This window comes from Conger conger, chromosome 11 (genome assembly GCF_963514075.1).
Source record: "Conger conger chromosome 11, fConCon1.1, whole genome shotgun sequence".
Lineage (NCBI taxonomy): Eukaryota > Metazoa > Chordata > Actinopteri > Anguilliformes > Congridae > Conger > Conger conger.
In genome coordinates this window covers 48,334,898-48,357,061 of record NC_083770.1, presented here as the reverse complement: position 1 = coordinate 48,357,061, position 22,164 = coordinate 48,334,898, and the positions used below count along the sequence as shown (strand labels likewise).

Sequence of the window (22,164 nt, the reverse complement as noted above, 5' to 3'; positions counted from 1 at the left end):
CTTGCCGCGTGCTGACGAAGCCCTCCGGGCTACGTTGCTGTGTGCCTGCGTGTTACAGGGGGGTTTTTTCTGTCTTTGCAGCGAAGTACATCGGCTGCTACATCGACGACATACAAAAGAGAGCACTCAGGGGAGCATCCTTTTTTGACTACAGGAAAATGACTGTCTTCCGTTGCCAGGACAACTGCGCTGAAAGGTAGGAGTGGACCCAGAAGTCTCTCCCAGTGTTAAATTAGGATGGTTTAGCCTGCTTGTTATATTTCAGTGGCGCACGCAGACGCAGGTCTGTCTGTGACGCACACTCTCCGTTGGCAGGGTTCAGCCACGCAAAGCGGACAGTGGCTTGGAGCTAATAGTGAGATTGCACAGCAAGGGGTCTGTCCACTGTCACTGGTCAAGGGGCCTGTGGTTGGCTTTGATACTCTCTCTCTCTCCCTCTCCCTCTCTCCTTCTTTCCCTCTCTCCCTCTCTTTCTCTCTCTCCCTCTCTGTCTCTCTATCCCTCTCTCCCTCTATCTCTATCTCTCTTTCTCTCTCTCTCCCTCGCTTTCTGTCTCTCTATCCCTCTCTCCTTCTCTCTCTCTCTTTCTTTCTTTCTCTCTCTCTCCTGCTGCAGTGCAGACCAGGGCTCAGAGCATTTCTATGAGCGCGTTGTCGTATCATCCTGAACTGAATGCACCTCTATAAACCATTAAACCTCCATATACCCTCCCTATTCCATCTGCAACAGGAGGTCACATAGATCTCTCACTCACACACAGATACAGTACACTAACACACACACACACACACTCAGATACAGTACACTAACATACACACACACAGATACAGTACACTAACACACACACACACACACACAGATACAGTACACTAACACACACACACACTCAGATACAGTACACTAACATACACGCACACAGATACAGTACACTAACACACACACACACGCAGATACAGTACACTAACACACACACACACTCAGATACAGTACACTAACGCACACACACTCACACACACACACACACAGATACAGTACACTAACACACACACACACACACACACACACAGATACAGTACACTAACACACACACACAAACACACTCACACACACACAGATACAGTACACTAACACACACACACACACACACAGATACAGTACACTAACATACACACACACAGATACAGTACACTAACACACACACGCATATTCGCATACACCTATATAAATACACATGCACACATACACATACACACACATACAAACACACACACACACAGATACACACACATACACACACAGATACACACAGATACACACAGATACAAACACACACACACACACAGATACACACACATACACACACAGATACACACAGATACAAACACATACACACACAGATACAAATACATGGACAAGCACACACACATGCACGCACACACACGCAATTACAAATATATATGAAAATACAGGCACACATTAGCACACACAAATACACAGGCACACACACACAACTGTCATGCACTTTCTTGCATGCACATAAACACAAACGTTCTTGTAGGAAATCAGGTAATACACACAAAAGCCATTATAAATGGGTGCATAAGGCTAAATATGTCACGCTGCCATCGAGGAATGGGGTCTGACAAGGCTGGACTGAATACAGCTGAATTTCTTTGGTAACTCTTTGTCTTGCAGCCTGTTAATTACCTAGTACTTGCTGTATTTTGATTTAAGAGGCGAGTACTATGAAACAGGCTTTAAAACGTATTTCCCTAGTACTTACATATACTTACTGAGTTTGTTTCATGGTACTTACTGTAGGTGCCTAATAATAACACAAGTAACTGTGTACTTACCCAGTAAGTACTGCATAATTAACGGGCTGTAAAATAAAGCCCTACTATTTATTCTATCACATCTACAGAAATCTTTACCTTTATGTGTGTGTCTGTCTGTGTGTGTGTGTATCACATCTTCTCTCTGTCTCCACTACTTTCCCTCTCTCTCTTTCTTCTGGAATCTCTCTCTCGCCCTCCCTCCCCATCTTTCCCTCTCTCTCTCTCTCTCCCTCCCCTCTCTCTCTCTCTCTCTCTCTCGCTCTCTCTCTCTCTGTCAGTCACTGCTTCTCTCTCCATTTCCACCCTCTGTCTCTTTCTCCTGGCGTATCACAGGCTGTTGACCAGAGTGCCTTCCATTACACCCACCACTGAATCCGCCCACTCAGTACAGAGGGAGACAGTTAATAAATAAATAAGCCAGGACGAGCACGATGACCCATTGCGGTTTCAGATGATCGACGGGTTCTCCAGGAGGCGGGGTGTGTGCTGGGCTTTAATTGTATTACCGTGCCCTGGAAGGCTGATATGCGTGCCTGGCACATTGTTGTCAGGAAACTGTGATGACATGCAGAGGCTGAGGTGAGGAATTCAGAGTTCAGGCACATAGTCGTGGCTACATTACTTTCAGTGCTGTGTACAGGGATGTGGACTGTAGATATAACAGGAGTGGTTTTAAATGAATAACTAAATATGTATAAATACATATAGATAAAAATAATATTAAATGTGTGTGTCAATTATTTTTAGCATTTGCACATTTTGCATATGTGTGGCAATATCGTGGCAATATATTCCATTTAAATATATTCAGTATATTCTATTTCCATGAGGCAGGGACGCCTTGAGGGCTGAGAACTGCTGGTTTCCCACCCTCCTTTTACCTGGGAGTCAGGTGTGTTCACCCTCCCTTTACCTGGGAGTCAGGTGTGTCCACCCTCCCTTTACCTGGGAGTCAGGTGTGATCACCCTCCCTTTACTTGGGAGTCAGGTGTGTTCACCTTCCCTTTACCTGGGAGTCAGGTGTGTCCACCCTCCCTTTACCTGGGAGTCAGGTGTGAACACAGTCTGGCCGGACAGTATCAATATTTGTTCATTTAATTACCTGGGAGAAAAGAAAAGCAGGGCTGGATTTGGATTGGAGGGTGACGATCCCCCCCAGGGAACTTAAGCTGCTGATGCTTATCTTGCCATTTGCCATTATCATCTTTATTCGGATGTAGATTATTTCTTCTTGTTGGCTTCTGCATGCTGCTGTAAACAAGTGGATACACCTGACAAACAGCATGTGTACCAGTATAAGGCATATTTACGAAAGCTCCCATATTGTACACATTTCCAGTGTTTTGTGGTTTTAAGTACCTAAGTATCCGTATACAGTGTAATGGCTATATTGGCTATACTCTGTTCTGATTGGCTTGGACGAAACACGGTCTGGGCGGAGCAGTGGACCATGCTGAAGCAAACGAGCCTTTCCTTCTGATGTTATAACTTCACGGAAGTCCAAAAGCTCATTTAAATGCATCCTAACAGTTTTTGTGGATTTATTTGGGTTTTGATACTTTCACTGGTTTCAATGACACTGGTTTTTTAAACACCTTTTTTTTAACCAACCCCTTTATAATCCACAGGGCAAGCAATGTCATTTCCCACAATATGGGACCTTTAATGCTTCAATACTAAAACTAACACTGCTTTCTCCCTGGAGTTTGCTTTCCCAGGGTGCATTTAAGAGAAATACTTGCAATGAAATCCTCAATTTCCCCATGACATCTGCTAAGATCTGCTTAAATGTGCTTAAGAGGGCAGAAGCACTGTCCATGTGGCGCCATCTGTAGGCCAGCTGACACTCAACCCCATATACACTCAACCCTGGGGTCTCAGCTCACACTCAACCCCATTTACACTCAACCCTGGGGTCTCACCTCACACTCAACCCCATATACACTCAACCCTGGGGTCTCAGATCACACTCAACCCCATTTACACTCAGCCCTGGGGTTTCAGCTCACACTCAACCCCATTTACACTCAACCCTGGGGTCTCAGCTCACACTCAACCCCATTTACACTCAACCCTGGGGTCTCAGCTCACACTCAACCCCATTTACACTCAACCCTGGGGTCTCAGTTAACCACCCTGCCCGTCACTACACTGTGATCCCATCTCCCCCCTCCTGGCATTGCCCTTTCTGGATAACATTAAGAGAGAGAGAGAGAGAGAGAGAGAGAGAGAGATAGGGAGGGACAGAGAGAGAGCAAGAGAGAGAGAAAGAGAGAAGAATGCTAGTCCTAGTCCTGCACCAATTGCTGTCACAAGCAGAAAAATATGTGGCTTGCAGTGCTATGGGTCAATTCTTTATCGTTATTGTGACTAAAATAATTTAGTGCTGCACATAGGATTCAGTGATTCGGTTTGTAAAACAAACTGTAGGAAAGAAGCGTAAGTGACTGACTATTGGCCGTAACGTCGATGTAACTCTTCCCCTCCCCCTGTCCAAAGGGGCTACCTGTACGCCGGCCTGGAGTTTGGAGCGGAGTGCTACTGCGGCCACAAGATCCAGGCCCCGAACGCCAGCGAGACGGAGTGCGGCATGGAGTGCAAGGGGGAGAAAGGGAGCGTGTGCGGAGGGGCCAACCGCCTGTCCATCTACCGCCTGGAGCTGAGCCAGGAGTCCGCCCGGCGCTGTGAGCCGCCGCCTTTAAGAAATTACGTCACTAACAGGCCACTTCCCTAAATGGACACCGGGGAATTGGTTTTGTTTCTTTCCTGTTGATACGATGTCTGCGTCTTTGACAGCGATGGCCTGGAAACACAGCCTCCAGGCCATCTCAGGCCAAATGTAAAAAAAATAACTAGTCTTAGCTAGTGTGGTTAAAAACAGTCGGGGGAATTCAGGTAATTTGGCACACTTCTTTGCAGAGCTGCAACCAGCAGTCTAAAATTAGAATGGCAGAGTGGAGCCCCGTCACCCACACACACTTTTCTATTCCACACAAACTGCTCTTACGACCGCCCCACCCCACCCCACACGCACAGTCCACTTATTAGAATTTCTCAAGATATAACATATCTGTGATGAGGAACCAGTCCGATAAAAAGATATTGCAGTTACAAAATTGAAGGGCAGTACATCATTTTTAGAGTTGGCTACTCATTTTCTAGCTCTACATCATTTAAAGTAACAAAAAAATAAAAGGCTTTATGTTTCAGCTAAAGTGCAGTCTGCTAGTATTTGGCCAGTGGTACAATTTCTGTTCTTTTGGCTCTACTCCAAACCTGCTTCTACCCAGTTCAGCTCCTTGGGGAAAAAATGTGATCTAATTGACACTGTGGATTCTGATTGTTGGTGGCATACAGGGTGGTTTGAGTATCTCAGAAACTACTTTTCATGTGCATTAGTCTCTAGAGTTTGCAAAGAATGGTGGAAAAAAACCAGAAACGACTTGTTAATGAGAGATGTCAGAGGAGAATGGCCAGACCGACAGGAAGGTGAATGTAACACAAATAACCACACATTACGACAGTGGTATGTAGAAGAACATCTCTGAACACACTGCGCATCATAACTCTAATTGGATAGGCTACAGTAGCAGAAGACTAAAAAATAAGTCTAATAAATACCTAATAAAGTGCTCACTGAGTGTATAATAATAATAATAATAATAATAATAATAATAATTTCCTGTTGGTTGCCATACCAAAAGCATGAGGTTATTCAGTGGCTCTAGAAACAGAACTGGAAGTAGGTTTTGCAGTTCACCACACACGCGTGCTGTAGCTGCAGCTCTTGGCGGGTGTGAAGGCGGAAGATGCTCTCATTACAGAATATGACTTTTAACATTTCATCCCGGAAAAACGTGAAACGCAAAATGTAATGTTTGGAGCCAATTTCTGGGGAGGTGTCACGGAAAATTCGGATCCATCAGCGCAACTGCCCCGAGGTGTCGTTTAATTTAATCACAAGGGATTCGTCTGCCATGTTTTGCCTGATGGTGGCATTCCTCTTCGTCAGCTTTTCAGCAAACAAAAGCTGTATTCAGCATTTCAGGCAAATGGAAAGCAGTCCGTCCTGAGGAGAAGTCACACTGCTCCGCGTACTTTGTGACATGGCTCGGGCAGTAAGAGTAGTCAGTAGGAGCAGTCATCTTGTAGTCGGAGGGTTGCCGGTTCGATCCCTCGCCCGGGCTGTGTCAAAGTATTCCTGAGCAAGACACCTAACCCCCAAATGCTCCTGACGAGCTGGTCGGTGCCTTGCATGGCAGCCAATCGCCATTGGTGTGTGAGTGTGCATATGAATGGGTGAATGAGAAGCATCAATTGTACAGCGCTTTGGATAAAGGCGCTATATAAATACCAACCGTTTACCATTTACCATTTACTTTGTGCCTCTTGTCCCAGGTGCCCTGGGTGGGTAGGCGGGGTGATCTGCCTGAGGCTCCTCTTGCACCTCCCTAAAAGGAGGAAGTGGATGCCTGAACACCTCAAGTGTTGTTTTTGTGGCTGGGTCGTCTGCAGATTCAGACTTCGCCACTTCCTTCCCACAATTTCTCAAAAAAATGTTCTGACCCCTCAACCGAACTCCTTTCTGTTTTACTGCTCGATTTCATTTAAACTAAAACCTGAGTCACCCTCTACAAAAAGGTTACAGGAATTGCCATTAACTAATGTAGTTGTTAGCTAACTAGCTGCTGACAGTAGTGAGATGTTAATCTGCCCAACTTTGTTCATGTATTTGTATTTTGTTCAGTAATTTATGTTAACAGCTACGTTATTTATGAAATCGGAATTAATTTTTTTTGTGTTTTTTAAGGGTTAACTCGTTTTAAGTTTATCCTATGCTTTCTTCAGTACAGTTATCTGGCTAATTCAAATAATCCTGCTTTGTGGAACGGCACCCGGGTGCTTATGACATGGTATTCATATGACACGGTTAGCGTTCAAAGCTGTCTAAATCATGGTGCTCAGTCATTGGTTACTAGCTGCATTTTTACCCTGCAGCCCCCTTACAATGTATTTAAGAAGAAAAGCATCTTAAAGCATCAATATGTTGTGTATTGCACATACTCTATGTTCTGAAGTATTGCCATATCTTGATAATAAGTTGAGTTGAATATATTGGCATATACACTCACTGAGTACTTGTACACCTGTACACCTACTTACTCACGCAATTATGTAATCAGCAGTACAATGCATAAAATAAACAGAAATGGGTCAGAGCTTCAGTTAATGTTTACATCAACCATCAGAATGGGGAAGAAATGTGATCTAAGTTGCTTTGTCCGTGGAATGATTGTTGGTGCCAGACGGGGTGGTTTGAATATCTGAGAAACTGCTGTTCTCTTGGGATTTTCACGCACAGCAGTCTCTAGAGTTTGCAGAAAATGGTTCAGAAAACATCGAGTGAGCAGCAGTTCTGCGGGCAGAAACACGTTGTTAATGAGAGGGGTCAGTGGAGAAGGGCCAGACTAATAAAAACTGACAAACAGCATCTCTGTACACACAACGTGTCAAACCTCTAAGTGGATAGGCTACGGCAGTAGAAGACTTAAGTCAAAAAGTCAAAATTTTTTTTGAATAAATACCTAATACAGTGCACACTGAGTGTCTTCCATTGCCAGAAGAGAGCATATGCAGTCTCTTAAAATTCATCCTGTTTGGTGGCCAAAAACACTTATACCGCATACTTGCGAATGCATGCAATACAGTGCAATACAATACAATACAATACATTACCCAAGAGCTATCATCAATGTGTATTGGATGTGAATACAAAGGAAATGTTTCTGTGAAAAAAAGATGTTGTATTTTGCTTGTTGTTTTTTTAAATAGTAATGATAATTATAATAATTCTGATTATTAATATAATAGTAATATGTCAATAATGATAAGATTTTTGGTGTCGCCCTTGGTGTTCAGACGGCAGTGCCATCTTTAAGGGATGCTTCAGGAGGCCAGACAACGTGACCCTGGCCCTCCCGGTGGGCTCCGTCATCTCCAATATGTCTGTGGACAAGTGCGTGGACCACTGCACGGAGAAGGTGAGGAGCCGCGGGAAGTGTCCCAGAACCGTGTCCCGTTAGCGTGCCATTAGCATCCCGTTAGCGTCCCGTTAGCGTCCCGTTATCACGCCGTTAGCGTCCCGTTACCGTCCCGTTAGCGTCCCGTTAGCGTGCCGTTAGTGTCCCGTTAGCGTGCCGTTAGCGTTCCGTTAGCGTGCCGTTAGCGTGCCGTTAGCGTGCCGTTAGCGTGCCCCTAGCGTCCCGTTAGCGTGCCGTTAGCGTGCTGTTAGTGTGCCGTTAGACATCAGCTCCGCTACCGAGGAACGGTCCAGTACCGACAGCCGTGAAACACGCAAACCCCCAACGCTGGGCCAGCATGCGTGCGTCTGGAGGCGCGTCTGTGCGCCTCGGATCCGCAGGTGCGGGGAGCGCGTGGGAGGCGTCGTGACTCAGCCGCGCCCAGCGCCGTTTGGGCCGGCTTTTGTTCCACGACGAAGTGAAGAGCGGTGAAGAGCGGTGAGGAGCGGTGAAGAGCGGTGAGGAGCGGTGACAGTGGTCCCACTCCCGCTCCGCTCCGTCCCCCGCCTCCCCCAAACGGAGGCACAAACCTGTTCCTGTTCCCTGGTCTCTCTCACAGGTGTCTCAGGCTCTCCAAGCTCTCTCTGATTTCTCTCTCACGGTGGTGGTATACCTTCCTGGCGGCTGGATAGTTTCTATGGAGACAGTCTCCAAACTATGGAGAGGCTTCTGACAGTTATTTTAGTTTTTAGCTTTTGTGTGAGTTTTCTTTTTGCTTACGACTCCTGCCAAACTTATTCCTTCATCACAAGTTCCCACATTGTGGGAGGGATTTCGTAAACGAGTCGCAATCAGATTCAACTGGATCTATACTATATGACTGGGGAAAATCCACTCCCCTTGTCCAGGCCTGAGAATGCTGTATTTGGATGGTGGTGTGACTTCCTCTTTGGGGCTGGTGGGGCTGTTCCTGCATTGCTGTAGTGAGCGCTTGTCGCAGAGTTTTGTATTGACCAAAATTTTTTGCCATCTGAACAGGTGTTGTTTTTAAACAGGCAATCTGTTTACACAGATGGACGTTTACCAAAGTAATTCAGGTTAAGGAGCTGCCTCAAGGACACGACTTTGCAGTTGAACCGGCAGCCTATCGGGCCGATCAGTTATAAAATGGCCTCCCTGACTGTTATACCACAGATACTACTGTAGGCTACACAGATGGTCAGGCCCATATGGGCAATTCGATGGTAACAGAAGTTGCAACTGCCAGATCTCTGTTAGAAAAAGTTCTATACAGCTAAATAATAAAGCCTGATATATAAGCTTATATAACCATCAGTAGCTGTACTGGACTTTACTATGCAGATATACTGCATTTCTAACATTGGTTACCATGGAATTGCCCGTATTATTAACATTGAAAGCTCTGTCTCCCGTCTAATGTGAAAACAGTGGGTTCCTTAAATAATAATTTGATGTGGGCAAGTAGAGTTTAAATGGATTTTCAGTGGAAAAGTATCGGAAACTAGCCCACAGTTACAAATGACAAATGGAGGCCATCTTGTATAGTGTCTAGGAGTGGTCCTCACTCCTGGTCATGAAGAGCTTCTCGGTCTGCTGTTTTTTGTGTTTGCCTTCATATCAGCAACCAATTCAGAGTCCAGGAACCACATGAGGTTGGTTAACTGTGTAATTATCTGCTTTTATTGATCAATTAAGTCCCGAGCAGGAACACAAAACGCAGCACACCCTGCAGCTCTCTGGGCACCCCAGGACCAGTGAGGACCACTGGCCTGTAGGCGGGGCGGCCTGTAGTGTAGTGGTTCAGGTAAATGACTGGGACCCGCAAGGTCGGTGGTTCTAATTCCGGTGTAGCCACAATAAGATCCGCACAGCCGTTGGACCCTTGAGCAAGGCTCCTAACCCTGCATTGCTCCAGGGGAGGATTGTCTCCTGCTTAGTCTAATCAACTGTACGTCTGGATGAGAGTGTCTGCCAAATGCCTGTAATGTAATGTACTGTAATGTAATGTAATGTAATGTAATGTAATGTACTGTAATGTAATGTAATGTACTGTAATGGTCTGTGTTGTTCAGGAGTTCTCTCTGGCTGTCCTGTCCGGTGAGCGCTGTCTCTGTGGGTTCCCCACACTCCACTTCACCCTGCACGAGCGTGAGGATGAGGAGCTCTGCCTTCACCGTTGCCCCGGCGAGGAGTTCGAAAGCTGTGGCACGGACGAGTACTTCCTGGTCTACCAGACGCAGGTGCAAGGTAACAACAATGCCCCCTGCCCACACCCCCACCAACAGCCACCCTTGCAGATATGTAGGGTTCAGTATTCAAATACTTTTCTGTGCTCATTATGATCTTGCCTGGCGTAATTGAGCCAACCAAGTGGACCAGAAGGTGGGGTTTGCAGCATCTGAGAGTATATAATTGGTTCCAGTACACCAGATAAGCTCAGCAAAGCGTATATGAAAGTTATTGAATCCAAAAACAATTACTCATTTGACCCAGATCCGCTTGCGCTCGGCTTTTTGACAGACAGACAGCGAAGCGCCATAGCAACGAGGGTTGTGTGTTGGCTGCGTTGCACAACGCTCTTACGGGCATGTGTCAGCAGCTCGCGTGACCCAGGATGTTGCAGCAACAGTTTCTGAGTTGGGAAAAGGGCTAGCTATGGTCTTCTGCTCTTCAGGCCTTTCACTTCCACACCGGGGGGGGCCTCAAAACTGCATCACAGCTTAGATCATAAGGGAAGCCCACGTCGGGCCGGGGTGGATGGAGTCATTCCAATCTCTGCACTTCCCTCTTCCCGAGCCCTCTGTTGAGAAACTGGAATTTCTATTCTATCCGAAGTTTGTGCACCTGTGTGTGTGTGTGTGTGTGTGTGTGAGAGAGAGAGAGTGTGTGTGTGTGTGTGTGTGAGAGAGAGTGTGTGTGTGTGTGTGTGTGAGAGAGAGTATGTGTGTGTGTGTGAGTGTGTGTGTGTGTTTGTGAGTGTGTGTGTGTGTGTGTGCGCGCGTGCGCGTGTGGGTGTGTGCGTGAGTGTGTGAGTGTGTGTGTGTGCGCGCGTGTGCGCGTGTGCGTGAGTGTGTGAGTGTGCGTGAGTGTGTGAGTGTGTGTGTGTGTGTGTGTGTGAGTGTGTGTGTGAGTGTGTGTGTGTGTGTGTTTGTGAGTGTTTGTGAGTGTGTGTGTGTGTATGTGTGTGTGCGTGTGTGCGTGTGAGTGTGTGTGTGTGTGTGCGTGTGAGTGTGTGTGTGTGTGTTTGTGTGAGTGTGAGTGTGTGTGTGTGTGTGTTTGTGTGTGAGTGTGTGTGTGTGTGCGTGAGTGTGTGAGTGTGTGTGTGTGTGTGTGTGCGTGAGTGTGTGAGTGTGTGTGTGTGTGTGTTTGTGTGAGTATGAGTGTGAGTGTGTGTGTTTGTGTGAGTGTGAGTGTGTGTGTGTGTGTTTGTGTGTGAGTGTGTGTGTGTGTGTGTGTGTGTGTGAGTGTGTGTGTGTGTGTGCATCTACAGCGGAGGTACCCAAAGTGGTGCAGGCTGGATTTTTTCCACATCTTTTGAATAATATATTTCATTATTATTATTATTATTTGAATAGCAGCCTGTAACCGTTTGACAGGAGCTTAAATATGTGCTGTTTACATTCAGTGCTGAGTCATCTGGATTCACAGAAAAGGGCATTTCGTCTGGGGATTAGGTGAATGATTACATCTGAGAATTCCAAACAGGAAGAAAAGAGAATACAAAACAGTCATGCCTCAACACTTCTCATTTTCAGTGTATCTAACACTTCCTTGAGAGTATTGAGTCTTGATCGTTGGTTGGTTGTAGTGAATTAATTGACCAAGTTAACTGATTGTTAACCTAGTTTATTGGGGTTTTTTTTTGGTTAAAGGTACGATAGGTAAGATTTTGGTGTTTTCCCATGTCAGTGTTGCAGTACGTTCAGTTCCTTCTTATGAGCAGTGTGGGCAGTGAAGGGGAATTCTGAATTTGCTCATTGAGTTCTGTTGCCATACGTGGGAAAAACATAAACATTGAGTCACTGGAGGAAAAATGGTGGATTAATATAATAATCTTTTAAGATTATACAATGAGAACAAATTATCATTTTGAATTTAAATCCTTTCTATCAGCCGACCACAAAGAGCTGCATGTCTGGAGTTTTTACACACTAATGTTATGTTTTGTGTTAACACAGGGGAATAATTTTTTTTTTTAATCATAAATTGAATAGGCTATGAAATCTGTGGGGAAATAATAGCAAGATGTTCCTAAACGCAATTCACTGTCACTATTAACTCTAATTTCAAAGTTGTTGTTTTTTTCCCATTATCTCATGTAATTTGCAGCACTTTAACCCTTTGAGGTGTGAGATGACATATGCATGATTCTACGGCAACTAAACATCCAAATGCTGGTGTAGAGGCAGTGTCTGTGTGTAGTGCACATCGTCAAACACTGACTGCACAAAGCTGCATGTGCACTGGATGGTCAAAGTGACGCGATTTCAGTGTTTTTTTACACACACATGCCGCAGATCGGATATGTATTATGAACGTGTAAACAGTAAAAAAACCCGCAGTTCAAATGCAGATTACAAAGAGCATCGAATAAGGAATAAGGAAAATTCATTGTATCACCGGCTATTCATGAAAGCGCCAAGTCCAAAGACATGCAGGCTAGGCTATTTGGAGAGTCTAAATTGCGCCTTGGTGTGCTCCTGCTGTTGCCCTTGACCAGGGCACTGGCCTCAGAACTGGAGCTGGTCCCTGGGCGCCGAACTATGGCTGCCCACTGCTCCTGAGGAACTAGGGTGGGTTAAATGCAGAGGATGCATTTCATTGCCTTAGTGAAGGCAATGACAATAATTATTCTTTATTAGTAACCTTTATTTATACAGGGTAAGTTGACTGAGCACATGTGCTCTTTGGCAGCAATGCCCTGTTAATGCCCCCCCATGGTGGGAGAAAACCCACACAGACACGGGGAGAACATGCAAACTCCACACAGAAAGGCCCAGGCCGGGATGTGAACCCAGAACCTTCTGGCTGGGAAGCAACAGTGCTATCCACTGTGCCGCCGTGCCGCCCGATAGGTTGAGTTGAATCTGATCTCCTCTCTCTCCCCCTCACGGTTTCCCGCGCGGCTGCAGATAATCGCTGTATGGACCGCCGGTTCCTCCCGACGCGGTCCAAGCACCTGGTGGCGCTGGCCAGCTTCCCTGGAGCGGGGAACACCTGGGCGCGGCACCTCATCGAGCTGGCCACCGGCTACTACACCGGCAGCTACTACTTTGACGGCTCCCTCTACAACAAAGGTGAGCCCTGCCCTGGACTTCCTGTCCTCTGGGATCGCACAGGCTGGACTTCCTGTCCTCTTGGATCACACAGGCTGGACTTCCTGTTTTGCCTTGCACTTTGTTTCGGCCCGCTGGTTGTACACGGTGTAGGCTAGATAGCATGGGTAATTGGTATAGATCGGGTAGAATTGGCAACCAAATTGGGAGAAAAAAATGAAAAATCAGAAATAGGTTTTTTGGGGTTTTCTAACGTTAAAATGTCCTTCTTCATCGCACACAGACTCGGCCTTCTGGGCCAGGCAAACTCCAGAAAGTGAACTATCCCATGAAATTATAACCATCTTCTCTGGGTGATAGTGCTTTATTTATATATAATTGCTGCCCGTTGAATCACAATACAATTGCTCCATACATACAAAATGTAAACAATGTGTTTTCATTGTTTTTCATTATTATTACTGATCCCAAAATTGAGAAAATGCTAAAATAAACTAGACTTCCAGGGTTACTGAATGCAATTCTTTTTTGAGTTAAATCAAACATATTTATTATTAGAAGGAATACTACCCTACTGCTCAGGCTAGGTTTTGAAACAGTGGTACTCTAGCTGGTTGACCAGTTCAGACCGGCTCAAATTTCAAGCTGGTCAAGCTAGCAAAGGAGGATTTCTCCAGCAGCCTGTAGCGTAGTGGTTTAGGTACATGACTGGGACCCACAAGGTTCGATCCCCAGGGAAGCCACAATAAGATCCGCATGGCCGTTGGGCCCTTGAGCAAGGCCCTTAACCCTGCATTGCTCCAGGGGAGGATCGTCTCCTGCTTAGTCTAATCAACTGTACGTCCCCCTGGATAAGAGCGTCTGCCAAATGCCAATAATGCAATGTAATGACCTTCCGAGGACCAGCAGCTGATGTGGTTTGAATCGCCGTTTTTTTTTAGGTTTTAAGGGCGAGAGAGACCACTGGAGGAGTGGCAGAACCGTCTGCATCAAGACGCACGAGAGCGGCAAGAAGGAGATCGAGGCCTTCGACTCCAGCATCCTGATGATCCGCAACCCTTACAAAGCCCTGATGGCCGAGTTCAACCGCAAGTACGGCGGCCATATTGGATTCGCCTCCCAGGCCCACTGGAAGGGCAAAGGTACGGCGCGAGTCGTGTCCTCGCGCTCCCCCGTCACGTTTTTTTTCCCGAGTTATCGATCCGCCGGCGGACTCGGCCGCAAACGGCAGGGCTCCGTGATTCGGCCATAAATCAAAGCGGAGGTCAATTCGGTGACAGCGTGGAGTTCGGCGTATTGTAGCTGGGTGTGTAGGGGACAAGACGAGGAGGCAATGCCAAACTGCCCGGGACGGTGGAAGATGGTGGAAGACGGTGGGCAATCGCGGAGAAAGTGACTGGCAAATTGGAGTTAGGTTTAATTACGGTTTGTCACAGTGCCATACTTCGGATTAAAAACTCGTTGGAAAACATTTTAGCTTTCATTTATAGGACAATTTGGGAAGTGTACCGATACATCAGCTTAGTGTCCATCCTCTCCTGCCAAAACCTTTGAGATATCTGGTGGGATTACATGTTTTGCTGGGTAATTATGTCAATGAGATTTTTGTGGTGAATTCTAATGTTAAAGTCTATCTGCGCTGCGTTTCTGAAGATAACTACTGAAAGCAGGTGTGCTTTGCCTGATTAAATGACAATGAGCTAAGGAATGGTGAGCTAAGTAGGTTGTATTTCTGTAATAAATATCATCTAAAGTGTAATCGGTTCCAAGAATTTGGTTTGATGTGTGAAGGTTCACAGGTTCCGCGAAAGTCTGCAGCCAAGACCCAAAGAGCAGCTTCCAAAGACAGCCGTTGGACCTGACTTCCGGGAAGCGTTTTTATCGACCAGACAGGCTGTTTTGGGCCATATCGCTTCAGAACAATCAAAGTATAAATAATGTGTCTGACCACCGTTACCGCAACTAAAGATGTCTGCACGCTGCACACTGGCCAGCGTCAGTACTGTAATATAGCTGGGATATTATATTAGATTTCCCTCCTCTAGATGCGCAGGTCTGCCGTGAGCGGGTCGTTCCGCTGACGGCCCCCCCGGAGGAGCGGTCGTTTCTGCTCTCCTCTTTTCTGTTCTCACGCCTGTCGCGTGAATGCAGAACAGGACCCGCGCTTGTGCAAGGAATTGCGTAAATTGCGAGAGCTCAGACATCTCGGAAAGGGAGCGGGGATTCACTGCGCGCGCGCGACGGGAAACCCATCTTAATTCTGAAAGGCGTGATTCTGGAGATTACGGGAACGCTGAACGGCGCCTCTGGCCTCTGCCGCGCGGCGTGAAGATGGGTTTGGAGCGGCGCGTCAGTGGCGGTGAAGAAACCCGAGTGTCGCCCTTTGTGCGAATGCATAATGCGGACCTGTTGAGGGCGGGAACAGTGGTCTTGAAAGCTGCATATGGGGGCGACATGGCTCAGGCAGTAAGAGCAGTCGTCTGGCAGTCGGAGGGTTGCTGGTTCGATCCCCCGCCCGGGCTGTGTCGAAGTGTCCCTGAGCGAGACACCTAACCCCCAAATGCTCCTGACGAGCTGGTCGGGGCCTTGCATGGCAGCCAATCGCCGTCGGTGTGTGAGTGTGTGTATGAATGGGTGAATGAGAAGCATCAATTGTACAGCGCTGTGGATAAAGGCGCTATATAAATACTTACCATTTACCATGTCAATTTTCAAGTGGGCAGTCTGAGCACTGGGTTGCAGCAGATGAGAGAGGGGAAGTGAACGACTCTCTCTCTCTCTCTCTCTCTCCGCATTGTGTTCTGAACCGCGACTCCACCGGGCCTGAAAGCGCTTCGCTGTGCGCTGGGTGACAGCCGCTCACGCCCACAGTGTCACCCTGCCCTCTCATCTGCTTTCTTATCCCCATCATGGCTACTTCAATGGGTATTTTCATTGTTATAATTGATTTGCAAAAAAAGAGCTGTAGAAGATCTGCAGAATTGCAGTATTTTCATTGTTGATTTCAGATGTGCGTCTTGGAAAGGTCTGAGCCAGGGAACGTAAATGCGGCTCCTGCTGAAACGTTCCTGTGCCCCGGGACAAGGGCAGCCATTTCTCTCCTGTGACTGACTTCAGTGATGTGCACTTCTGTGCACTTCTGAACCTTCCAGATAATATATGCTGTGTTTGACCCATTGCATAGCTTCTCACACATAGTGATAGGCATATTTACATTTAAATATAAACACACACACACACTCACACACTCACACACAGACATGCACAGACATGCACATCCACACACACAGGCACACATATACACACACACACACACACTCACACACAGACATGCACAGACATGCACATCCACACACACAGGCACACATACACACACACACACACACACACACACAGACATGCACACACACACAGGTACACATATACACGCACACAGACAGACATACAGACATGCTCATGCACACACACACATACACACACGCACAGACATGAACGCGCACACACACAGGCTCACATACATACACACACACAGGCACACATACACACACACACACGCGCACATACAGACACGTGCACACACACACATTTTTAACCTTTCTCTGCCTGCCAGTGTTTTATCAGAATCAGTGCCTTCCCAGCTGTTTCTGAGCAATATTTCCTTGCCATTTCAGTAACTATGGCAACATGCTTTTATCTCAGATCTCCTCCGACTTTGTCGTTAGTTGTTAGATTGCTTTCCCTCCAAGACTGATTTAGGCATGCAGACTCTTAGCACTCCGCCAAGTGCGCAATTGCATTCACGGGCCAATAAACACAGAGATTTGGGGGGAGTTTGGGGGGACTCTGAGTTTGGGGGGCATCTGGCGCCCGTAGTGATGGTGTTTTGAAGGCATAGCTGGCGCAGGCTTAGCATTTTCAAATGGTTTGGACAGCTATCCGTTCCCTCTGAAGGACAGCCCGGCTTCACATGACACTGAGCTGAGCATTCGGGGACATATGGTTCACCACCAGACTGAGATCTGCAGTACAGATAACATCAAGACTTCCGTCGAAACTATGTCACCCTCGAAGCCTTCAAAACCCAGACTCAGACCTGCCGGTGTCTCCAGTGCTAAGCCATTCACAAACACTGCATTCACCACGGTGTCCAGGAGTGCTAGTGTGAGCATGTTGTGGAACTACCTTGAGTCTCGACACATACCAGACATACCAGTTGATCGGTTTTGTGTGCAAGTATTGACTAGTTTTGCCAGACTGCAATCCTATGTCCATCAACAACGAACACGTGTGTTACTCCCTCGTATGTAGACAATTTGAATGAGAAATGAGTGCGCGCTTAATGATCTCCAGCCGAAAAGCTACGTCAGCTCGCTCCGTGTGCCTCGCTGATTTAAATTCCTTCGGTCCGCTCGGTGGAATTCACCTTAAACTTTCCGTCCCCGGAGAAGCGGAGATATGCGAAAGCTCCACGCTCCGGCCAGCAATTTCCTTCCCCGGCCGAGGAAACGAAAATCGCATTCACAAGTGATTTTTTTTTTAAGATAGGAGGGGAGACCGGAATATGAAACGCGGCTTTGAAAAGCGCCGACCGACCTTCTCGCTGGATCCGTCTCCTTGGGCTTGTTGCGCATTATACTTGTAGATTCCTGTCAAGTCTGTCACAGTGTACCCCCCCCTCCCCCCCGCCCCCCCGCCCCTTCAGCCCTGCTGTAAATATCTGGCTGCCCGGAGCCCCAGGTATCGCCATAAAAGGCCCAAAACTCCCTTTGTTCCGTGCCATTAATTTAATCTCTTGGGGGGTCGCCTTGCAGAATAATCTTTACGAGAAATGATTGCGCAGGGATGGATGGCACTGGTTCTGTTAAAGGAAATAACTTCGGAATTTGATTATTCTCGGGGTGGGAAGAGGGGGAGGCGTGTTCTCTGTCTAATTATCGTAAGTAACAGCCACATTGCGTCGCGCACATGGGGAATCCCTGGTGGCTAAACAGATGGAGAGGGAGACGTACCGTTTCTTTGAGTTGTATTTTTGCCTCAGTATTTTCGTCTCATTTGGCTGGTTTCCTCTGCTGCCTTGTGCACTCTGCGCTCTCCTTAAATGTTATTTCTGCTCATGTCGTATGCAGGGGGGGCTTTGTAAGTGCAAACATCATAGTCGTCGGCTGTCACTTAATTAGGGAACTTCAACAGCTCGGCATTATTTACAGCTAATGTCGACACCAGTCTGTCGCTGTGCTGGAAGGGGCCGAGGTAATCCGCGAGGCGAGGCGACTGTTCACGATGAGCGCCCCTCGTTTCTGCACTGACCCCTGTCACGAGCTCTCCCAGCGCAGCAAGTTGTGCTGATTCCATGCTCCGGAGAGCGTCCCGAAAATACTGCTTAATGAGTGCGAAGAGCTGCCCTGGAGGGCAGGAAGTGGGTAACACAGAGAAGCGTGCGTCTCATCTCCGGCCCCAGTTGGCAGGATGGGCCAGGTTCCTGTGAATTCGGTCGACGGTCAGTTTCAGTTTAGTTCCGCGTTGCGATGGAACTAGCAGCATGCGGTCTGTGACTGTTTGTCTGTTTTTGTTTTCAGAGCGGACAAATACTGCTAAAATGGCGCCCAGCTCGGCCGGACAGATTCTGTGACCTGTGTCCTCATACTGTTGACCTCCGTCATGGGCATCCAATGATACAGCAAAAAAAACGAATGAAAACCCATTAAATTCTAATTCAAATAACATTCTAATTCAAAGACCATGAAATGTAGAACACTGTATGATGAATATAATGGATATATTAAGTCAATTAATAATCAATTAGTTAAAAGGTGAATTTAAAAGGTGAGTCTTTAGCTGGCTTTAGTCTAGGTTAGAGCTCAGTCCGCAAGCTGCTTTCTTCTGAACGGGGCGACATTGGCTCAGGTGGTGAGAGCAGTCGGAGGGTTGCTGGTTCGATTCTGCCCTGGGTGTGTTGAAGTGTCCCTGATCAAGACGCCTGAGCCCCAAAAATGCTCCTGACGAGCTTGGTTGGCGCCTTGCAATCGCCGTTAGCGTGGTGTGAATGGTGAATGAGAAGCATCGATGCACTGCACTTTGGATGAAAGCGCTCACCCTAACCCTAACCCAACCATTTACCTGGTTGTGGGGAAAAAAAATATTATGATGATGGGTTAAAAAAACGATGTGATGGTGTCTCGGTGGCGTAGCCTGTAGAGCACTGACCGCATGCTCATTGCGAGCCGCGACGTCGGCGGTTCGAATCCGACCGTCTGACATTTGTCGCATGTCTTCCCCTCTCTCTCGCTCCCATTCTTCCTGTCTCTCTATACTGTATACTGTCCAATAAAGCTGAAAAGGGCCTAAAAAATGTCTTTAAAAATGGATTTGTGTGTCTGCAGAGTGGCCGGAGTTCGTGAAGAACTACGCGCCCTGGTGGGCCTCGCACACGCTGGACTGGCTGCGGTACGGCAGGAAGGTGCACGTGGTCCACTTCGAGGACCTGAAGAAGGACCTGTTCGCCCGGCTGAAGAGCATGGTGCTCTTCCTCAGCCTGGAGGTGTGGGAGGACCGGCTGCTGTGCGTGGAGGGCCAGAAGGACGGCAGCTTCAAGCGCTCCGGCCTGCGCAAGCTGGAGTACGACCCGTACACGGCCGAGATGCGCGCCGCCATCGACCCGCTCATCCGCAGCGTGGACGCCGCCCTGAAGAGGCGCCAGCTCTCGGGGGTCCCTGAGGACTACCGCCCGAGATGATGCGCGCTAGGCTCCGCCCCACACCCCCTTTCTGTTTCTCTGTCCCACTCTCTGTCCCCCCTCTCTCTCCCCCCTCTCTGTCCCCACTCTCTGTCTCCCGCGTGTCTCCCCCGTCCCCTTTTCACCCCCCTCGTAAGTAGAAGGAATGTTAGGGAAAATATTTGCTAAAACTGACCAATGGGCTCACTTCGTGATGCCACGGGTGTTGGGGGAGGATGCCCTGGCGAACTGCCTCTCTCCTCTGCGGGGGGGGGGGGGGGGGGTGCCCTCCGAAGCATCGGCGTGTGAAGTCCATGCCTTAAAACGAGGAGCCCGTCGCTTGCTCAATGACTACATTTGGGGAATACGTCCAAATACAGTACGGCTGCTTTTGTTTTTCAGCCAATTAGCTTTCACTCACTCACAGGGTGGGAAGCAGAAGATGATGCTATAGGAGTATATTGATGAACATTCTGGAACCACACGAAGAGGGTGCTGCTATCACATGCTACCCGTACTGAAAGCAAACATGCTCTTTGTATGAAAGTGTTGGAAATAAAAGACTTCTTTTTTTTTTCTTTTTTTTTGGGTGGCAATGTTTTAATTCCTACCTGGGTGGAGAGATGCCTACGTGTTCTGTGTTCTGTATTGGTCGTCGACAATCCTACTCCTCAACCGTGTGCTCTCCTGTTTGGGGAAATGTGCAAGCGTTCTGCTTTTGGTACTGTTTTTTTTTTCTGCGTTTCTCATTACGAAGAACTGCCGTCAAAGTCCATCGCTGAGGAGCTGAGGGTGGAGGGTGGCCCGTGGTAGGGAAGACGGATTAGGTACTGTTGACACGACATGGCAGACAACACTCTAGCTCTGAAGAATCAGCTGCTGTAATGGCATCATGATTATGTATATACATGACTGGGTAACCGTCTGACAATGCAAGTGGTCTAAACTGCACCCTCAAACACACTGTTTCAAACCTGCATAAAAATCTTGAAGCCGTTGTTGTGCAGTTACTCTCTGGTTATTTACTTTTTTTCTATTCTTGAGTTCACAGAGGCTTTCTGAAAGGGACTAGCCGTGTTTTTATTTTGACAGCCAGTTTTAAGTCCCCGAAATGTGTGAAACACTGCTGCTGATTAGTTACAGCCCTAAAAACCATTTTATTCAATTATATTTTGAAATCAAATTCCTGCTTTCCAAGAATAGAGTTTATTATATAGTATGTTGGCTTTGAAGGGCCTAAATCTCACTACGCTCTGCCTTCCTTTCAGGTTTTATTGTTGAGCTTCATGCTAATTGATCAATCGCAAACCGATCACCGATTTTATCTAGAATTTGATAGAACAATTACATCTTAGACTGTGAACCGCTTTCACCCACTCGGTGCATGTTGAACAGATTGTGCAATTATTTGTCGGTTACACATCAAAAGGAGCAATTTCTCCTGAATGAAACCTCGATTTGTCATTGGATTGTGTAATCCAATGCTGTGCACTGTGCTTTTTCACAGGGAATGGGTTTTTTTTAGGTTAGATGCCAGAATTGCTTGGTAAACTATTATTGAGGTGATTGAATAGATTGAACAGAACAGAATTACATTTTCTTTATGCTGTGGCGTGATGATTAAAGTAAATTTAGCAGACACATACCTAGACACATTAACTAACCTAGTTAATATTTAAATAAAATATACTGTAATTGGTTTTGAGCTCCACCTCTACATTGCCGATAGGGCGTTTAACTGTTCGTTTCTTATTTTAAGGGAAAAATATTAATTTGCCTTTTTTTTTTTTACTGAAGACGTAATAGCCCTGGTGCAGTAACTAAATCATTCTCTTTTAAAATGGCTCCTGTTTGGACCACATTAAATAAAAAACCATTAGAGAGGGAGAAAAATGGGAATCTGTAAGGATTTGGTTAAAGCAAATTAGTATACTGCTGAATGCATCTCTCAGTAAAATCCCCCACATTCAGAGACAATTTACGCTGCTTTGTAGGCTGATTATAAATAAAGTGTGAACAACATTTTTCAATCTTCTGTGGAACAGTTGTGTGAGAGGTTATGTGGCCAGGGAAAATGTATTATTAATATACTCCCTGGCAAGATCAGGAAAGAGATATTTTATTACATGAATGGACAGCTATTTCAGCTGTCAATAGAATATTCTGGAAACATCTACACTGGATCTCTGGCCAAACTCAACATATTTGAACAGTTAAAAATACAACATTTCCATATTTGAACTTGATTGTTTTCACTAGTTCCTGATGTGTTCCAAGCACCTGGCATACCTTAATTA

At 46.8% G+C, this 22,164-nt stretch overlaps 1 protein-coding gene across 1 annotated transcript in view; it reads left to right on the top strand.

Moving 5' to 3' along the window:
• Positions 1–19,910, top strand: part of wscd2 (WSC domain containing 2) — a 36,408-nt gene extending 16,498 nt beyond the window's left edge. The window contains exons 2-8 of the mRNA XM_061260894.1: positions 82–196; positions 4,338–4,522; positions 7,758–7,879; positions 9,952–10,126; positions 13,012–13,176; positions 14,097–14,297; positions 19,536–19,910. Coding sequence (XP_061116878.1) covers positions 82–196; positions 4,338–4,522; positions 7,758–7,879; positions 9,952–10,126; positions 13,012–13,176; positions 14,097–14,297; positions 19,536–19,888 — 1,316 coding nt within the window. The 3' untranslated portion in view covers positions 19,889–19,910. The remainder of the gene's footprint in view (positions 1–81; positions 197–4,337; positions 4,523–7,757; positions 7,880–9,951; positions 10,127–13,011; positions 13,177–14,096; positions 14,298–19,535) is intronic.
• Positions 19,911–22,164: the final 2,254 nt, after the last annotated feature.